General features: G+C 39.7%; 1 protein-coding gene across 1 annotated transcript in view; it reads right to left on the bottom strand.

Annotated features, from left to right (window-relative positions):
• The window catches only part of DNAH9 (dynein axonemal heavy chain 9), a gene marked incomplete at its 5' end in the record, with an annotated part of 234,306 nt that overhangs the window by 63,678 nt on the left and 151,511 nt on the right, over positions 1–19,117 (bottom strand). The window contains 6 exons of the mRNA XM_081938079.1: positions 1,774–1,914; positions 5,855–6,019; positions 10,185–10,389; positions 11,032–11,154; positions 13,682–13,917; positions 17,876–18,064. Of these exons, the coding sequence (XP_081794205.1) occupies positions 1,774–1,914; positions 5,855–6,019; positions 10,185–10,389; positions 11,032–11,154; positions 13,682–13,917; positions 17,876–18,064 (1,059 nt within the window). The remainder of the gene's footprint in view (positions 1–1,773; positions 1,915–5,854; positions 6,020–10,184; positions 10,390–11,031; positions 11,155–13,681; positions 13,918–17,875; positions 18,065–19,117) is intronic.

The raw sequence follows: 19,117 nt of genomic DNA on the forward strand, positions 1-19,117 counted from the left end.
ATTCAATAAAAAACATTTCCCAGGTCATTGTCATTCGTATTTCCCTTTTAGTTTTTAAAGGTTCAACCAGTTTCTTTTGCATATCCAGCTTAGTAAGTCAGTACAGGTTTCTTCAGTTTCTGCTGCACTTTTGTGATTAGTGGATGTTTTTCTTCTAGTGAAGAAGCGTGGAAATAAAGCCAGAAGAAAAAACAGTATGCCATAAATGGCACATGCAAAAATCAGGATATTTGGGAGCGTTTTGGACCAGACGTAACAGAGGCAAGGTAGGAATTGGCAACAGAGACACAAATTTCATTCAGATATTGTTTCTGCCTATTGAAGGATGGAGATCCAGAAGTTGTGAATGCCCCAACACTGGAAGTCTTTAAGAAGATGTTGGATAGCCATCTGTCTGAAACGGTATAGGGTTTCCTGCCTAGGCAGGGGGTTGGACTAGAAGACCTCCAAGGTCCCTTCCAACTCTACTATTGTATTGTATAGATCATATTATAGTAACTAAGATTAGGGGAAACTTACCCATACACACACACACACACACACACAAATATCTACATTCCTCAAGCAACAGAATTGTTTCCCTAAAATAATCCATAATAGGCTATGCACCTTGCATTACGTATATTTCCTCAAGAGAAAACCTCAAGTTCAATTTAAAAAAAGCTGTTTTCATGTAAAGTATCTTACAAACTTCCTGCAGTAGCTGAAATATTCAAAACTAGAAAAGCAAACAATTGGGGGAGGGAGAGAGCACTGAGCAAAGTATAAAACATACATAAAAGTCATCAGTTGCTATCAAATGGAATATACAATAGAGCAATTATGGATGGAAAGGAATTCAGACTGAATTCTAAATTGCTATATCTTTCTCTTAAGTTAAATGCCTGCCATATTAACCCTTGAAGAACGTTGTTTCATAGGAATGAAAGTCTCAGCAAACAATTAAAAATAGTTTCTAGTAATATTTTATTTAGGCATGCAATATTGTTAAATTACTCATAGCACTTTTTTTTTCCCCCACTGAATGTTCTTAGACCTTTCTGTAACTTGAGCTATTGCAAATTGGAAAGAACTATTTAAATCTCTAGTGGAAACTTAATGCAATAACATTTGTTTCTCTAGTCTTCTATAAAGTGAAATTCAGCAGATTTCTACAAAAGTTTAAACTGTTTAATCTGCCACATTCAGAGTCTGAATATTATAAAAACACGAAGAATGGCACAAACAAAGGCCAGGAACCTTTGGTCATACATTTTTATAATGCACAAAAAGAACCAATTAAAGATGACATAATTCACAGGCCTGAATATCCTTAAATAACTATCTAAGGCCCAGGACATTTTAAAAAATGCAATCTCAATCTATTGATAAATTTTGCATTGGCTGGTATATGGAGCTAATTAAGGGAGAGGGTGGGGAAGCAAATAAGACTTTATGGCTGACAGAAATGGTTATGAGTCAATCAGCGCAAGCAAAAAATAATTTTAAAAATTTTATGGGATAAAAACAAGATTTACACAATGAGCGCTGAAATCTTTTCAGATTCGGTGAAATTTTGGCAGTTTTGAATCACCAAAGTTTAGTATTTTCACCTGAGATTACTATACACAATAATGTTTAAAGTACTGGCAAGATTGCCAGGCTCCTCCTGCTAGTGGGTCTCTTTAGTCTCAGACTCCTTATCTGTCTCTGAAATTTAGAGAAGAATTGGAATGGGAAAAAAAGGAAGAAGGGAGAAAAGCCGATTCTTATTGTAGATTAAACTATTGTTACCTTTAGAGAAAATTGGTACATAGGATTGATGGTGTTGAGGTCATTCATGATGAAATAAAGCAGGGAAGCACGAGCTGCTGCAGGACGGTAATGCTCCCTTGCCTCATTAATCTTGGTTTCTGTTATTTTGGATTCCTGGACCTGAAAGGAAGTAACAATAAAACTATGAAGGTAGCCACATCTACTGTAGATACAGATTTTCTTAGTTTGCATGGAGATGGCATGGCTTTAGATAAATTTGCGTATATGTAGAACCAGTGGCGGGTTTCAATTTATTAACTACCGGGTTCGCTCATGCATGCGTGACGCTTCTACACATGTGCAGAAGCATCTGGGTGGGTGGGCGGAGCCTCCTGCCACCGCCACTACTGGTTCGCCCGATCCAGGGCAAACCAGCAGGAACCCCCCCCCCCTCTCTGTGTAGAATGTGAAGTAACTCTCTTGTCTGCTTCTAACATATCAAATCCCAGCACCTCTGGATGTAAAGCACAACATACATTCAACCATCACTTCACCCATAAATTAATTATCAAGGAATTCACTTCCACCAGATTCTCCTTCTCTTTCCAAGGTCGTTACTATGTCCATATTAAATTTTCACATATCTTAAAATGGAGGTGTTGCATAACTTTATCAGCAAGGGTGTCTGAGTTCCAGCCACCAAAGCTTGAAAGTAACCTTTGCACAAATAGTTCAGAAACATCTCTCATTTGTGCTGAAGGGCAAACCTGGCAGTGCCCATTCCCATGGCTCTTCAGTGTGGCACAGGTGAAAGATGTCACCAGTATTTGCAAGGCAAATCATCTACGTCAAATGGTTATTGAATAGATAATTTTCAAAGCCAAATGTTCACCCAGGGAGCAGCCAAGATGCTGAATTCTAGCCAATTAATACAGACCGTGGAAACTTCAGCGGATTCTGCCACACTGTGTAGCCTCCACTCGATTCCTAATTTAATTCAGTAAATGTAATGCGTGTGAATTAACTCAAGTAAAACACTTTGGTATTAAACTTAAATGCTTTAAAACATCTTGTTAGAATGCTGTAGTTGTATGGTCTTTGCATCCAGTGCTACTATTTCTCTTCAATTGCTCATTAAAGGCATCTGAACTAAAACAAAAATGCTTAGTAAATCTTGCCAGAATGTGGTTTTATCGTGATTTCTAGCTCCAAGCTGCAGAACAAGCAAGATGCATTTAACCAATTCATTTATTTTTCAATTTTATTTACAAATTGCCAGAAAATTGACAAAATACATAAACATGCCACCACAAACACATACACAATTAACAAAACAATGTTTGAAGGAAAAAATTGAATTAAAATAATATTAATAAAAAAACCCTAAACAAACTAAAAATGAGAGAATTAGAAAAAAAATCTACCTTATATATTATACTTATTTACTTTACTTTACTTTTATTTGCGCTTCTAGACCACCCCCTCTCCCAAAAGGGACTCGGGGCGGTGTACAGTCCATACAAGAAATACATCATATGAATAATTAAATAATTAAACAGTTAAAATTGTTAAATAGATAGATAGATATGGAGGAGGTTAAAAAGAAGGTTAAAAAGAACTGTACAACTGAGTAAAGAATCTAAATATAGTTTTAAAACCCCTAAAAATATCCCATAAATTAAATTAAAAACAGTTCCCCTAAAATACCAGTTAAAAATATGTCTGCCAGGAGGTAGCAATTATGAATGTGCCAGGCCAGCTAATCGGAACAGGTGAGTCTTCAATTTTTGTCGGAAGGAGCGGAAGTCGGTGGTGGTTCTAATGTCGGGGGGAGGTCATTCCAGAGGGTTGGGCCCATCACAGAGAAGGCCCTACTCCTTGGCGTCGCCCGTTGGCATTGCCTAGTGGACAGCACCAGGAGAAGTCCCTCCCTGTGAGAGCGAATTGGCAGCAGGGATGTGTGTGGCAGGATGCGATCCCGCAAGTAGCTAGGTCCTGTGCCATGGGGCGCTTTAAAGATGGTAATCAAAACCTTGAAATGCACCCGAAAAACCACAGGCAGCCAGTGCAGCTCGCGCAGGAGAGGTGTTACGTGGGAGTACCTAGTACTCCCCATGACAGCCCGCGCGGCTGCGTTCTGGACTAGCTGCAGTCTTCGGGCGCGCCCCAAGGGAAGCCCCATGTAGAGAGCATTGCAGTAGTGCAGGCGAGACGTCACCAGTGCATGAGTGACCGTGCGTAGGGCATCCTGGTCCAGTAGGGGGCGCAATTGGCACAAAAGGCGAACCTGGTGGAACGCCCCCCCTTGCCACGGCTGCCACATGGTCGTCCATAGACAGCCGGGCATCTAGGAGGATGCCCAAATTGCGCGCCCGTTCCACAGGGGGCAATTGTTCGTCCCCTATGGCCAGCGATGGGGTCAGCTGGCTGAACCGAGGTGCCGGTAGCCACAGCCACTCAGTCTTGGAGGGGTTGAGTTTGAGTCTGTTGTCCCCCATCCAGACCCCGACGGCTTCTAAACACCGGCACATTACTTCGACAGCCTCGTTGGGGTGGTTTGGGGTTGAAATGTACAGCTGGGTATCATCAGCGTACAGATGATACTCAACCCCAAAACCACGGATGATCTCCCCCAGTGGCTTCACATATGCGTTGAACAGGAGAGGCGAGAGGACCGACCCCTGTGGCACCCCACAAGTGAGTGGCCTCAGGGTCGACCTCTGCCCCCGTCAACACACATTGCGTCCGGTCGGAGAGGTAGGAGCCGAACCACCGCAAAACGGTGCCTCCGACTCCCATCCCCTCCAGCCGGCGCAATAGGATACCATGGTCGATGGTATCAAAATCCGCTGAGAGGTCTAATAGGACCAGGATAGAGGAACAACCTCTATCTCTGGCCCTCCAGAAATCATCAACCAACGCGACCAAGGCTGTCTCCGTGCTGTGCCCGGGTCGGAAGCCGGACTGGCGTGGGTCTAGATATTCGGATTCGTCAAGGTGTCGCAGAAATTGCTGTGCCACCACATTCTCAACAACCTTCGCTAGAAAGGGAAGGTTGGAGACTGGACGATAATTAGCTAGCTCCGTCGGGTCAAGTGAAGGCCTCTTGAGTAAGGGCCTCACCACCGCCTCTTTCAAGGCAGTTGGTAAGGATCCCTCGCCCAATGAGGCGTTCACCAGGCCCAGAAGCCAGCCTCGTGTCACCTCCCAGGTTGCCAGTACCAGCCAGGAGGGACACGGGTCCATTGAACATGTGGTGGGTCGCAGCCGTCCACGCAGCCTGTCCAAATCCTCGGGGGCAACAGAGTCAAACCCCTCCCAGAATGGTCTCACAAGACTCACTGTTGACGGCTCGCCTGGTCCACTGAAGGGGGCCCATCCGCTCCGGATCTGAGCAACTTTGTCCTGCAGATATTCCCCAAACTCCTCTGCTCTGCCCTGCAAGGGTGCCCCCCGCGTCCTCTGCGATAAGAGGGAGCGGGTCACCCTAAACAGGGCGGCAGGGCAGTTATCAGCGGACGCAATAAGAGCGGCACAGTGTCTACGTTTGGCCGCTCTCAATGCCACAAGGTAGGTCCGTAAATAGGCTCTTACCTGTGTTCGATCAGATTCGGAGCGTGAGGACTTCCACCTGCTCTCTAGACATCTCCTATGGTGCTTCATCACCCTCAACTCCTCGGTATACCAAGGAGCTCGGGTGGGTCGCTGCCGTAGGAGAGGCGCGACCCGGTCCAAGGCCCCAGCCGCCGCCCTATTCCAGGCGATTATTATGAACAGTCACTAATAAGTATTTTTTTTTTTATGCTGAATCATGTCCGATTCTCAGAGACTGCCTGAACAAGTATGTACAGGGTTATTTTGGCAAGGTTTTCAGAAGTGGTTTACCATTGCCCCCTGCTTAAGGCTGAGAGAAAGTGACTGGCCAAGGTCTCCCTGCTGACTTTGTTCCTAAGGCAGGACTAGAACTCATGGATTCCTGGTTTCTAGCTTGATGCCTTAACCACTAAACAAAACCGGCTATCAATAAATACCAACATTTAAAGAATTCATATTCACTCAGTGTCTCTCAACATAGATTTTTGTTCCCAGTCACACACCAGGCTCAATTTAGCATTTTTACCTTATCTTCAATTTCCGCAGCTGTTTGTTTAGTGACTTCCAGATTCTCCACCAAGGCAGTATCTGCTAAAAAGTTCCCTGAGGCAGACGAGAGACGGGACAGCAAGTTGTCCTCTAAAGTTTTCAAGGTAATTTTGTAACCATTCTGCTGCTTGGTGAGATCAGACTGTAAAAAGTTGAGATATATAATATATATATATATATATAGTACACTATGCTATTTTCAAAGCAAAGCAAAGATTTTGCTAAATCGGAGACCTCCAAACTTGGCAACTTTAAGAATTGTGGACTTCAATTCCCAGAATTCCTCAGCCAACCATGATGCTGGCTGTCGTAAAGTTGTCAAATTTGGGAAAATAAAATGCAACACGGCAAAACCCTCCAAATTTAAATAGATGTTGTATTGGAGAACAACATTTATGCAGCATATAGTGCACTACAGTTAAAATTAAGAATTGCCGCTACCCTTCATTTCCATTCAAGGGCCCAGCCCAGACTTCCAAAAATCTGTATTAGGATGATTGTTCCAGAGACAGTCCAATTTGGTGCCTAGATCTGGCAAAAATTCTAGAAAAAGATATTAGGAAGGAAACCCACAAACAGATATAACACATGCAGCTGAATTTTAATTTTGTCTTTTAATGACCCATAATCCCTTGCATTGGTGTAGAGTCAGGGCAATCGAGTGTTTACTGGCCGGGTGCCCTTTCTGTCGCCAATGCAGAGTTCTCAGCTGATATGTATTCATTGTGCCCAGAGAGAGAAATACCTAACCTAGGATCAAACTCACAGCCTCCTGATTGTGAGGCAAGAGTTCCACCTCTAGGCCACTGCACCACTAACACATTTAGCTGAATGAAAATGGATAATGAAAGTTTGCTCATAATGATAACTCTGCTTTGAGAAGAGACCAACAATCACTGAATCTAAACCACGTATGTTTCTATCATGGCATTTCACTCAAATGATAACTTGGTTTGTTCTCCTCCCCACCCCACCCCCCGCAAGTGTTTTTGGGGATGGAGGAGATACCTCTCATTGCAGTATCCTTTCAGCGAGAGCTCCAGAAGAAAGAGATTAGGAGTAAAAAATTACTGTCTTCATGAACAAACATCTCCATGAACATCTGTTCTGAATTTCACCCTTTCTCCTGCTGCTCCTCCACTTCAAGTGCAAGTTTGCCATTCTTACCTAAACTCTAATTTACTGGTCAGGGTTGCAATTCTGACATTACAGATGGAAAGGGAAAAGTCTTCAATACGGGAAACGTGGAAACAGGCTTGCCGAACGCTGGGATTTGTTTAAAACTCAAATGTTTCCTCCTTTAGTTTTTGAAAATGTTATTTTAATTAAAAAGAACTTTTCTTATAAAAGCTACTATGATAAAGTAATTAATAACTTTTTTTCTTTGGCCATAGGCTAACCATAGATCTGTTTGGGGGGAAAAGACAAAGCAAAACTACAAAGCTATTATTTTTCTTATTTCAAAGAAGTAATTAATTTAACTGAAAAGCGTTGCTTCTTTAATAGATTTAATGATTTTTCACAACTGCTTAGCCCAATTTGGTTTTCTTTGAATAGCCAGGTTGGGGTAAGATATATGGGATAGGAAATTTAATATGTAACTACAGAATATTACTTTCTGCAATTTTAATAGTATAAAAGAGCAATAGGGTAAACTCAATTTTTTCCAACTTTCCCCATAATAATACCAACTCGGAAATAAAGTTGGCAGTAATAAGAATAACAACAACCCAAAGTCTTGTTCTGCTGTTAAAATTAAGAGGCCTAAATCCTTAGTTTTTATGCTTTCCCAACTGTACAGGCAGATTCTCACATTTCCGTTAATGAGCCATTTCTTTCCAAACTCCTTATTCATTATCGTGAACTCTCTATCCTGCACCTTCAGCCTCTAGGACAGACCAGCAGATGGTTGGCAACCCATCTAGCACAGTGGTTCCCAACCTTTTTTTGGCCATGCCCCACCTCTAAAATCAATCCCCCCCCCCCCCTGGTGACATACAATTCTTACTTTACTCAAAAATTGAACTCTACTCATGCAAAGGAAGCCTAAAAGGCCATTAACTTGGTTTAAACAAGGTTCAAATTGCCCCCATTAAAAATCAAACTGCCCCCCCCTATGGGTCCATTCCCCATTGGGAACCACTGATCTAGTAGGAAAATTTGTTATTCTGTGCTATTTATTAGGAAGCCTGATTAATTATTAAATCCCCCATTTCCTAAAACATGGACTTCCTCCTGTGCATCTAGCAAGATATGGATTTTGCACAAAGGTGTGCCAGAATATATCCCCTTGCATTATGAAGTTGAATTACTGTTTATATGAGAACTGCCCTCCTCCAACTTGACCATCCAAAAGGGTCTGAAAACCTGGCTTTGCCAACTGGTCTGAGGCCCTGATGGGGGGGATGCCCGATTTTAGACGTGGCTGGTAGATTAGGATACGATTACACTTCCATCCCATTTACACATTGGTTCTTTTTATCCATTTGTTGTTAATTTTAATATTTTAACTTTCAATGCCCAAGATTTTACCCTTTTAATTATTTAATGCAGGTAGTTCCCGACTTACAATAGTTCGTTTAGAGGCTGTTCGAAGTTACAACGGCACTGAAAAAAGTGGCTTATGATTGTTTTTCACACTTACGGCCGTTGCAACATCCCCACAGACACATGATCAAAATGCAGACGCTTGGCAACTGATTCATATTTATGACGGTTACAGTGTCCCAGGTCATGTGATCAGCTTTTGTGACCTTCTGACAAGCAAAGTCAACGGGGAATCCAGATTCACTGAACAACTCTGTTATCTAACAATACATGCAATTATTCACTTAACAAATGTTTCACTAAGCAACATAAATTTTGGGCTCAATTGTGATTGTATCTCTAGGACTACTTGTACTGCCCTTTTTCATTTCACAAACCTATAGTAATTCCTCCTGATTTGTCTACTACTGTGAATTTGGAGACAGTTGTCCATAAAGTCATACAGTTTAATATGAACTCCAAATACTGTAAGCACTAATTATAGAATTTCTCTATTTGTTTACCCAACTTTCTTTCTTTGATCCATTGATACAGTTGCTCTCACTCACCAAGTTACTCTAACAAATATACTCTCAGCATTGGATTTTTAAGACTAATGTTACCAGCTTGTACAAGGTTTCTGAATTTTAAAATATGCAAATGATGTAATTGTTACTGGAGATTTTGGATTTTCCTGGTACTGTGACACAAATGGACCTTATGATTAATTATTTTTTAGCTGACACAATATTCCCTGAGAACAGAGAGAGAGAAAGAGAAATGATTTGCTACATTGAATGGAAAATCTTTATGCCATCTTGATTTCTTCTCTAGGGGCTGTTGTCTGTGGCAGCAGGGTGTTCTAGTCTACTGTTTAACAACTATATTATAACAAGCCACAAACAAATTTATTGCAAGGGCTCCTTATGTGTCAATAGCAACATATTGTTCAGCTACAAGAAGAAGGATGACTATTTTCAGTAGAACCAAAAATTCTTGGTAAACATGTCGCAATTTGCTAAAGTATTCAGAGGCCGGCTCTAGTTTGTAATGTTTCATGCACAGCTTGAGAATTAATTGAAGTAACCACTTTAGGACATTTTATGTTTAGGACATTTTATGCGTGTTCTACTGCATATCTCAGCATTATTACAACCTAGGCAATGGCATTTGCTGAGCTGTTCATTGATTCAACATATGTACATTTATTTAGTCAAGGGGAAAAAACAATCAGTAGCAAGAAAAGCCATAAAATGCCTGACCTATATAATTTTGTGTATCTCCTTTGGGTCATAGAAACACTCCAAAAAGCAGAATTAATGATGCTGTCACCAACTGTACTAATTGAAGGAGTCGTGTTGCCACCATCGGAGAAAAAAAATTATCTGGTTTGAGAAATGAAATTAGTTCCGGTGGTAGGAATTTTGAAAGCTATAGTCCCAATACTGGATGAAGGAGTTTCCAGCTTTGGATAAAGCTACATTAATAATCTATTTAATGTTAATTGTCAAGATTGAAAATGCTGGCTCTAGTTGGCCAGATGTACATGAAACCTTTTTATAACTAGACCCAAAATCTATTTAACATGTTTATCCTAAACTCTACTAGCTTCGTGACTGGTGGGGAGGCCAAACCTGCAGAAATACTACTTTAGGAATGTTTATGTTTTCTTTAACTTTTCTTATCTCTGATAATAGATACAGGCAATAGTTTAAAACATGGATAATGTTGGAGCGATCAAAAGGAGATTAATTCAGTCTATCTTGGATTCTGTTGGTTACCTTTAATTCTTCCAGGTCAGGCCTCTCCATGCTTACAACGGCTGCCAGTAGCTGATCTTCTAGACCATCCCGAGTCACAGTAAAGTTGATGAGGGTGCACTGTGCTTGCATTTCTGGCTGGTAATGGGGATTGGCTAGTTTTGTATGAAGAATTAGTCGGAAGCTGGGGTTGTACTCACATTCCTTATCTCCAATTTTAATGAACCTGAAAAAAGATCAAGCATGATTACTCATGCCTGCCGTATCCATATGCCATTATAAGATAATTAATTAGATTCCAGAGGTGTGTTCCAGTGAGAATTGATCATTCTAAATCAACTTTCCCCGATAAAATATCCTCCAGATATAATAAACTGATACCCATAAAGGTCCTGTTCGTTTTTGAAGTCCAACTTATTTGGAGGATACATTTACCATTGCAATGCCTTCCTTGTCCTTTAGGAAAGGAACAAAATGTACTATGCAGCAGCTCCTATAATCTATGCCAATTACGTTAAATCAAATACATTGGTGTGCCAGACTGGGTTAAGGTATTGGACTACAGGAACTCACTGGGAGAGTTTGGGCCAACCACTGTCTCTTAGCCCAATGAGAAAAATGAGGAGAAAGGAGGATTATGAACACCAGTTTGAGTTCCTGGATGAAAGGTAGGATATAATTCGAATAGATAAATATTAAATTTATCCTTTAGACTGGTTGTGAAAAGTAGTTTTACAATATCAATTTTGAGGGCTTCAGAAAAGTATATGAACCCTGATATTATAGGCCTTGGGGGAGGAGATCACATGTCATGCACATCTTTCAGAGGATGATGGTCACAGAATTATGTCATTCACTATCATCTCACCTTCCTTTTTTTATTGTCTCTCGGCCCAGCAATGGACCTAACACTGGATCTACGGATTCTTCCAAATTCTCAATCAGAACAACTTCCCCAGCAGCAAGAGCTTGTTCCACAATGTCCAGATACCTAAGAAATACAGTACCAGGATGATACATGTTAAGGAAAACCCTGAGAAACTCTCAGAGTAAAGTGAAGGATGAAGTCATTTACTATAGGTATAGACAGGGAGGAGTTGATGATTATGAAGGAGAGAGACCAACAACCTGCTGTGGGTATTTATTGTTATATTCTTACTTAAGCAAAGTGGATCAGCATATAGAACAGTATTTCAGTTCCTCAAAAAAATGGGTTTTGCAAAATTCAAGAGACTTAGAAAGTAACTGGAGTCAAAGGCTTTTTTTAATAGAGAGGTACCTCAGTTTTTTCCTCATGCATTATCTTTTTTAAGAACATAAAAATCCAGACTTCCATAACATGAGTCCCAGAGGAGTTCCGGATGTTCTGGGATTCCATGATGGCTGGGAATTCTGAGGATAATAGTTTCAATACTCCTGGAGAATACTAGGTTACATAAAATAGCTTTACCCTACTAATGTATTCTCTCCCTCCAAACAAAAAAATGAGTTCCCCCTAAACCCTTATGGCCTAGGTATATAGTTATAAATAACAGAAGCATAACTGTTTAAATTAAGCAAGGAGACTGAAGAAAGAATACTAATGTTATGTTTTAAAAAGATCGCCAATGACTGTAGATATGTAACTATTTCAGCCAGGAGACAGAATTTTGGTTTGGCTCTTCAACTATGACTTTTAATTATTATGAACCACTAAAATTCAGGTTTTATACCAGGTTTGGCTATAAATCTCCCAATCTTAATCCCTTATTCAGAAGACAGAAGGCTTCCAGGCACAACCGACTAAATTTATCTTTTTGTTACTGACTAGGAATAAGCCATACATATCCAGAACACTGGCTCGCTACAGAAACAACCCTACGCTCCAAGGTTTAAGTTCTAGAATTTTTTTCCTGTCTTTTCAAGTCAACATCCTCTTGATGACCTTGGAATTTGATCTATGCTGACTTAACAATTCTCTCTCAAATGGTAATTACCGGATTCCTATTCCACCAGTTTTATTCCTTACCCCTAAGTAAGCTTTATTATATCAAATCTGGAAATGTACTCAACAATTTTTAAAGAGTGGAATTATTTACTTGAATACATTTTATAAAAAATATGTCAGTTGACTAATTTCTATGACTTCTTCTTCCTACTGGGATTTTTTGTTTGTGTAGATTGTGTAGGATATATTCCTTAACTTGTTTTAAAATCTACATTGGTTCTTTGAATTAAGCATTTCCTCTTTGTGGTGGTAATCCTTTGTCTTGAATGACAAACATTGAAGACCAAACATACAGCATATTCATATTTGATGCACAGATGCATGTTTCATTTTTGAATGGAACTGCCTAGAGTCACTGGGAGTTGGCTAATATACAAGTGTAATAAACAGTAAATTAATTAATACATTTGCTGTATTATTCTTTGGAAACAGCTTTGTTGTTTATGGTTTTATATAAAGTTGTACTCATATATTTGTTATATTCCTGATTTTGCTTCAAATCTGTATTATTTTGGAAGCTGCTTAGAGCTTTCTTCGGATTTACAAAGCATACAAATTGCAGTAAATGTTTTAACTCTTTTTTTTAGTTTAGTTTGGCTATCCTACTTATTTCAATCAGTGACTAGCTTAATAAAATCTATCCTATCACAGCATTGCCTGGCTTACCCTATCTGTTTAGAAGAACAGCATTAATCTTGAGTTTCTCTTATAAAGCATAACAACATGCACTGTTTGAAAGATGGAGATATCCACAAATCATGAGAGATACAGGGTAAACGTACTTTTCCAGGCTGATTCAGATGTATCTAATAGCCAGCTAAACTCACAGCAACAAAACCTATAAGCAAAATTATTAGCACTGGCTAAACAAAAATTAAGAACTATAAAAATGTCTGGATTTCATCATTTTTAAAATCAGTGACAATGCATCTAAGGCAGTCTCTTCATTAGGACAGAACAAAACAGGAGATTAAAAATAGCCAGCCCTATGAGTTTGATCTCTTTGAATTCTTTTTAAATCTTCCCAAAGATAATTTGTTAAGCGATCTTCTAAGCAAGGGACCAATGCCTTTCTTCTACCCTCACGCTAAATAAACTTCCTTTTGAGAACTCACAAAAGCACAGTCTGGAAGGCCTTGCCTCTCAGAGGCCTGGATCCCTGTATTCTTTTATCTGAATTGCAGAAAGAACAGAACAGAGATTAAATCGCTGGCACTTAAAACTGCACTCTGACGTACAGCTTGTTGGTAGCTTCTTCTCATTCTCCATTCAGTTTCAGGTTTCTATAGCAACCATGACAAGTTCTACAAAGTTCCTCCCCATTTAATCAGAAATTTCTGTCATTCTGATAGTAAACAAACAGCCTCATGCCCAAAAGTTTGATATAGCATCAAATTGGAGAGTTTTTCTTAAAATATAGTTGGCTCCCATAATCTTAACTACATACGTCAAATGTGATACTCAGATGTGAAGCTACTGTTGAAACACATCCATTATTTTCTTCCTGTTTTGATTAATCATGCCTGCTCACCCCTTCTGGCCAATCCGAGTCACTCTGAGATCTTCTCCATGCTTGGCTTTTATCCATTTGATGCCCTGCAGCTGGGGGTCAACCATGAGTGGCCAGCGCTCACAGCTGGTGAGAATGGTAGCATTTTCAGCAGACATGCGGTCAGCTGGTAGACCTTCATTTTGCCACGCTGCTATGTCAGCATCATCAGTGAGCATCTTCAGAGGGTCCAAAGAGGGAGTGACAGGAATTGCAACCTAGGACAATCAAAACATGATCACCTACAGCCAAAAGGTAATGACTCTGCATTTCAACTATGCACAAAAAGCACAGGTGACCTGGTTATAATGGAAATTGTAATCCAAGACCCTGAAGGTAACTATGTTCAAGAAAACACTCTTTAATGACTTTTATCTAAGAACCATAGAATAAAGTAGAAGCTTCCTTGCGTCTGCCCTCAAAAAATACTTACGCTTCTTCTTTTGAAAGTGGTAAGGACTCTGAAATAGCTGGAGTAACATAGGTCCCTCATATTGTCATTCCAACAACATGGATGACAATATTCCTTGCTCTTAATAGATTGATTGCCGCAATAGGGTCAAATACACATTTATGTACCAGCAGATTTATTTTACCTGTCCTTGCACATAGGGTTTTAATTGTACCTCAGACCTTATTTCCATCAATAATGTATTTTACAATGCCATCAACTAGCTTTGAGATCTGACATTGTAGGAGGGGAAACCTGTTACATTATGGTGGCCAAAAGTCAAGAATTTGGCAGCACCTTTTGCAGCTAAAGAATTTTATTAAAAGCCACATGTTTTCATGAGCTGAAGGTCATTTATTCAGATTCATCATCCAATCCAATTCAGGGCTGAGGGAATGTATGTTTTCAGGGGTTGGAAGAAGCACAGAATGACTTTGTCCACATACTGCTTGAGCAATGGGAGAAATTCAGTGGCAAGGGCTTCATGGAAGGGCTTGACAGTTTGCCCTTGGTTATTAAAAAGAAATTAGCTTACAAAAGCAAGTAATTAGACTATTTTTCTCTTATTCTCGTGGTATCTTGTATTTTTTAATTTTAATTAAAATATTCAGTAGGTGAGCTGAAAGTTAGTGTGTACTCTATAGCTATACTAACTTTTTGCAGATATATCAAAAGTCAGCGGGCTGGAGGCAACCAACGGCCTCTTCTTTTGCCTTTATGTACACAGATATCAGTCAATGACACAGAAGAATGAAGCCTGGAGCAGACAAATCTGACAACTTGGTAAAGAAAGATCTGATTATGATTACAAGTTGTTCTTTAGAAGAATGTAATTAACACATTCACACATCTGCTGTTCTGCTGCAAGGAAATATTCACAGTTCTGAGAAGATGCAAGTCCTACATGCCAGCCCACATTGAAGCCAATCAAGCACTGCTAGAAGATTAGGGACTAGAGTCATTAAAGGTCTTTCATATCTTCTCAATAAAGATGTGATTTCGTATTGCAATAAAAATATTAAAATAATAATTTTATTAAGAATTACAATTGCAAAGGTAAAAACTAATACATACTAAAACATTAAAGAATTTAAAAAAATAGAAGAGGCAGAAAAGAAAAAAATAGTAAAGAAAAAGAATATAGTAAAGAAAAAGAAAAGAAATAGATAAAGAAATTTTCCCTCTTCATCACAAGTATAAACAATTTTAGTAATTTTGTAAATTGTACCATTTTAGTACAATTGTAAAAGCACAATTTTAACTTCTCTTAAAATACAACAAATGATCTCTTCCTCCCATAACCCATCTCTTATCTATAAACAAAATCTTAAACCTTTGTTATTTTAATCTTGACCAGCAAACATCCATTAAGGTTTGTTTGTTTGTAAAATTTATTAGCCACCCATCTTACCAAAGGATAACTCTGGGCAGGATTACCAAAGATAACAGTATATCAATTTTAACCTTGACCAAATAAACCAACTTTATATTCCTTCCTTTTATTTTTAATAACCTTGAGCTTTTTCCCCTTCAAATAATGTCCTAGAACAGTGGTCGGCAAGCCGTAGCTCGCGAGCCACATGCGGCTCTTTATACATTTTAATGCGGCTCTTCTGTGTGCCGGGTGCCCGCTCCCCTCCCTCCTCTCGGGCACTTCAAAACAAGCGCCCCTTTCCCTTTTTTCTTTTCGACCCACAGCTTCCCCCTGCCCCCTCCCAGCAAAAATCTAACCGGGGAGCCGGGCGGGCAGTAGCAAATTAGCCGATCACGCTGCGTGATCGGTAAATTTGCTACTGCCCACGCGGCGTGATCGGCTAATTTGCTACTGCCCGCCCAGCTCCCCGGTTAGATTTTTGCTGGGAGGGGGCGGGGGGGAAGCTCCTTAGCCTCCGTTTCTTTTTCTGCCTCCTCGCTTCTTGTCCCCGCCCGACTTCAGGATCCTCCCTAATCATTGTGGGTCGAAAAGAAAAAAGGGAAAGGGGCGCTTAAAGGTTCAAACAGTAGAGCAAACGCTTCAGAGGCAACGGTTTTCACGGGGAATTAGAACAGAGAGCCCTGGAGTTTCGCTGCCCACCCGGTCAGACCTCGCTTTCCTCACATGATTGGCTAATTTGCTACTGCCCGGCTCCCCGGTTAGATTTTTGCTGGGGGGGGAAGCTCCTTGGCCTCCGTCTCTTTTTCTCCCTCCTCGCTTCTTGGGGCTCCACCAATGGGGGAGCAAGGCCCAGCACCAGGCTTTGGGCTAACACAGGGGTCTGCAAAGTTGGCTGTTTTAAGACTGGTGGACTTCAATTCTCAGAATTCTGGGAGTTGAAGTCCACCAGTCTTAAGAGCCAATTTTGCAGATCCCTGGGCTAATATGATTGATGCCCTTGGTGGACTTCAATTCTCAGAATTCTGGGAGTTGAAGTCCACAAGTCTTCAAGCTGTCAGGTTTGAAGACCCCTGAGGTTTTTTTTCTAAAGGGTTAGGGGTGCAAGGGTCTTGCAACTTGACAGCTTTAAGACTTGCACACTTCAATGCCAGAGTTCCTGATCCAATATGACTGGAGGAGGAATTCTGGGAGTTGAAGTCCACAAGTCTTAAAGCTGTCAGGTTTGAAGACCCCTAGGGTTTTTTTTTTTCTAAAGGGTTAGGGGTGCAAGGATCTTGTAACTTGACAGCTTTAAGACTTGCGTGCTTCAAATGCGAGAGTTTATTGAAACTAAAAACAGTGTACCATCCTATGTATTTTCGGTTTTAAAAATGTGGCTCTCAAAATAAATTTCAATCGTGGTTTTGGCGAGATTTGGCTCAGTTGAAAAAAAAGGTTGCCCACCACTGTCTTAGAACTTGATTTTTTTTTTCAATTTTTATTTGTCCCTTCTCATAAAATTCTACAAAGCTTTGACAAGCCTATTTGACAAGCCTATTAGAAAAATTATCCAGTACACTCTTTTGGTTTGTTATTTCTATATTCTGTTTAATTATTAAAATATCAGTTGGTTTCTTTTAGGTGTTCATCATAGGTTTTTTCTCCATTTTATTCTTATAGCCTATTATTTTTAAAAGTACTTTCAGATCAGTCACAATATTGTCAGGCAAAATTTGTTCCTGTTTCATAACATATTTTAAACAAAGTCTCTCTTTAAAGGCAGATGACCTAATAGACACTATGGAATATAATGTATGAGTCCATTGATTATAAATCCTTCAATCTCTCCCATATTAAAATATTTTGCTCCACTCTGTATTAATGTTAGTTTTCAGTGTTTCTGTTTTAATTGTAATTTTAGATCTTTCCTAAACCTGCCAGTTTCCTGATGAGGAACAACTGTATGAAGCACTTGTGGGCTATCTCAATTCCTCTTCTTACCTAGAAAGGAACTGCAAAGAGCCAGTATACTAGCCAGCATTTCATTCTGCTATTGTTGTCAGCTCTACTTTTAGCAGAGCTGTCTTTAGTTCATCATGTCGTCCCCCAAAGAGCAGCAACATATTACTTTTGGCATCAAGTCACAGTATGAAGGTTAGAAACCAGAAAGAGAGGAAAAAGAAGATGAAGAAATACCCTTCATTCCCACAGAAAACAACCTATGTAAAAAGGAAAGTCCCCCTAACTATTAATCCAAAACAAATTTTGGCAACTAAAGAAGTATTTCCCAATACCATCCTGGCCAGCAGCAGCAGCTATGGCACTTTCAAAAGAGAGGCATGTGAAAATATAACATTTGCCTTCTGCTCACTTTTAGTTGCTTTAAGTATGGTTTCCATGCATGGTCCATCAGATCTTGTCTATATTTCTTGCTGAAATAACCCAGATAGGAGACAAAGGCAGTAATCAACAAGACATCACCACACAGTGCATTTTCTTGCAGTTTGAAATCTCTTACTGAATCAGCCCATCTCACATTTTCAGAGGCCAGGCCCCCAACCTAAAAAAAGCCAAGAAATTAGATTTCATCAGATTCCAAGCCTGACGTGTCATAGAATTTACATCACAACAATCATTGTGGAAATAGTAGAGAAACAAATATTGCTTAAGAAGAGGGGAGATAGTTTTTAGTTTCAATAATCTTTTATTCATAATCAACAGTAAGGCAGCAAATTTAGAATATATGTATCCCCTTAAATAGCCAAGACACTTGCTGGAAAGCTATGGAAACAGCTTGCATCTCCATTGGAACTCTGAATCTCCCTCAGGGAATCTATTTCACACAGTTATAAAAGGGGATGAGTCAGGCAATTTAGGAACATAGTATATTTTAACTCTTGAACCTTTGTCTGTTGGAAAATACATTCCTTTTTTTAAAAAAGCTGGACTTTATACTTGAGTTAAATAAAAATCGCAGGTGTTGGTGTAGAACATTTAAAACTCAAAAGGAAGAAGTAGTACAGAAGCCTTTCCTCTGCCTAACCCTCAATGGGAAAAAAATGGTAGCATGTCTTTATCCATAGTAATGACTGAGTAACAGGTACAGTTGGACCACTAAAATTCTCTCTCTCTAGGAGGTGAACTGACCCAAAGGAGGCAGATTGTACCTCATCTTCATATGCATACAGTCAGAATGAATATCACCGATTGTGTCAATTTAGGGTGCCAAAATGCAAAGTTGGCCTTTGTTCTCCTAACCAGTTACAAAGTATGAATCTTCTTACAAACAGATAAACATACGTACAAATAACCAAGGGACTTCAAATGCCAGTTCTGAACTAGAGAGATAAGCATTTACTAAAATGTAGGCATTAAATAAATTAAGATGTACAGAATAATGTTCAAAATTGTCCATGTTTATGTTTAACAGAAAGGCACAGTTAAAGCACACTGTGGCTCATGCTGTAATTTTATGTGTTTCTATAGTTATAATTGTCTTTATATTTCTATTTCTGTTGCATTATGCCATAAGCCACCCAGTGTCACTCTGGATAGTGAGGTGGGCAGAATATAAATTGACTAAATAAATTCTTTTCACAAGTACTATTGCCAA

The sequence above is a fragment of the Natrix helvetica genome (assembly GCF_964273705.1).
Source record: "Natrix helvetica genome assembly, chromosome: 1".
Lineage (NCBI taxonomy): Eukaryota > Metazoa > Chordata > Lepidosauria > Squamata > Natricidae > Natrix > Natrix helvetica.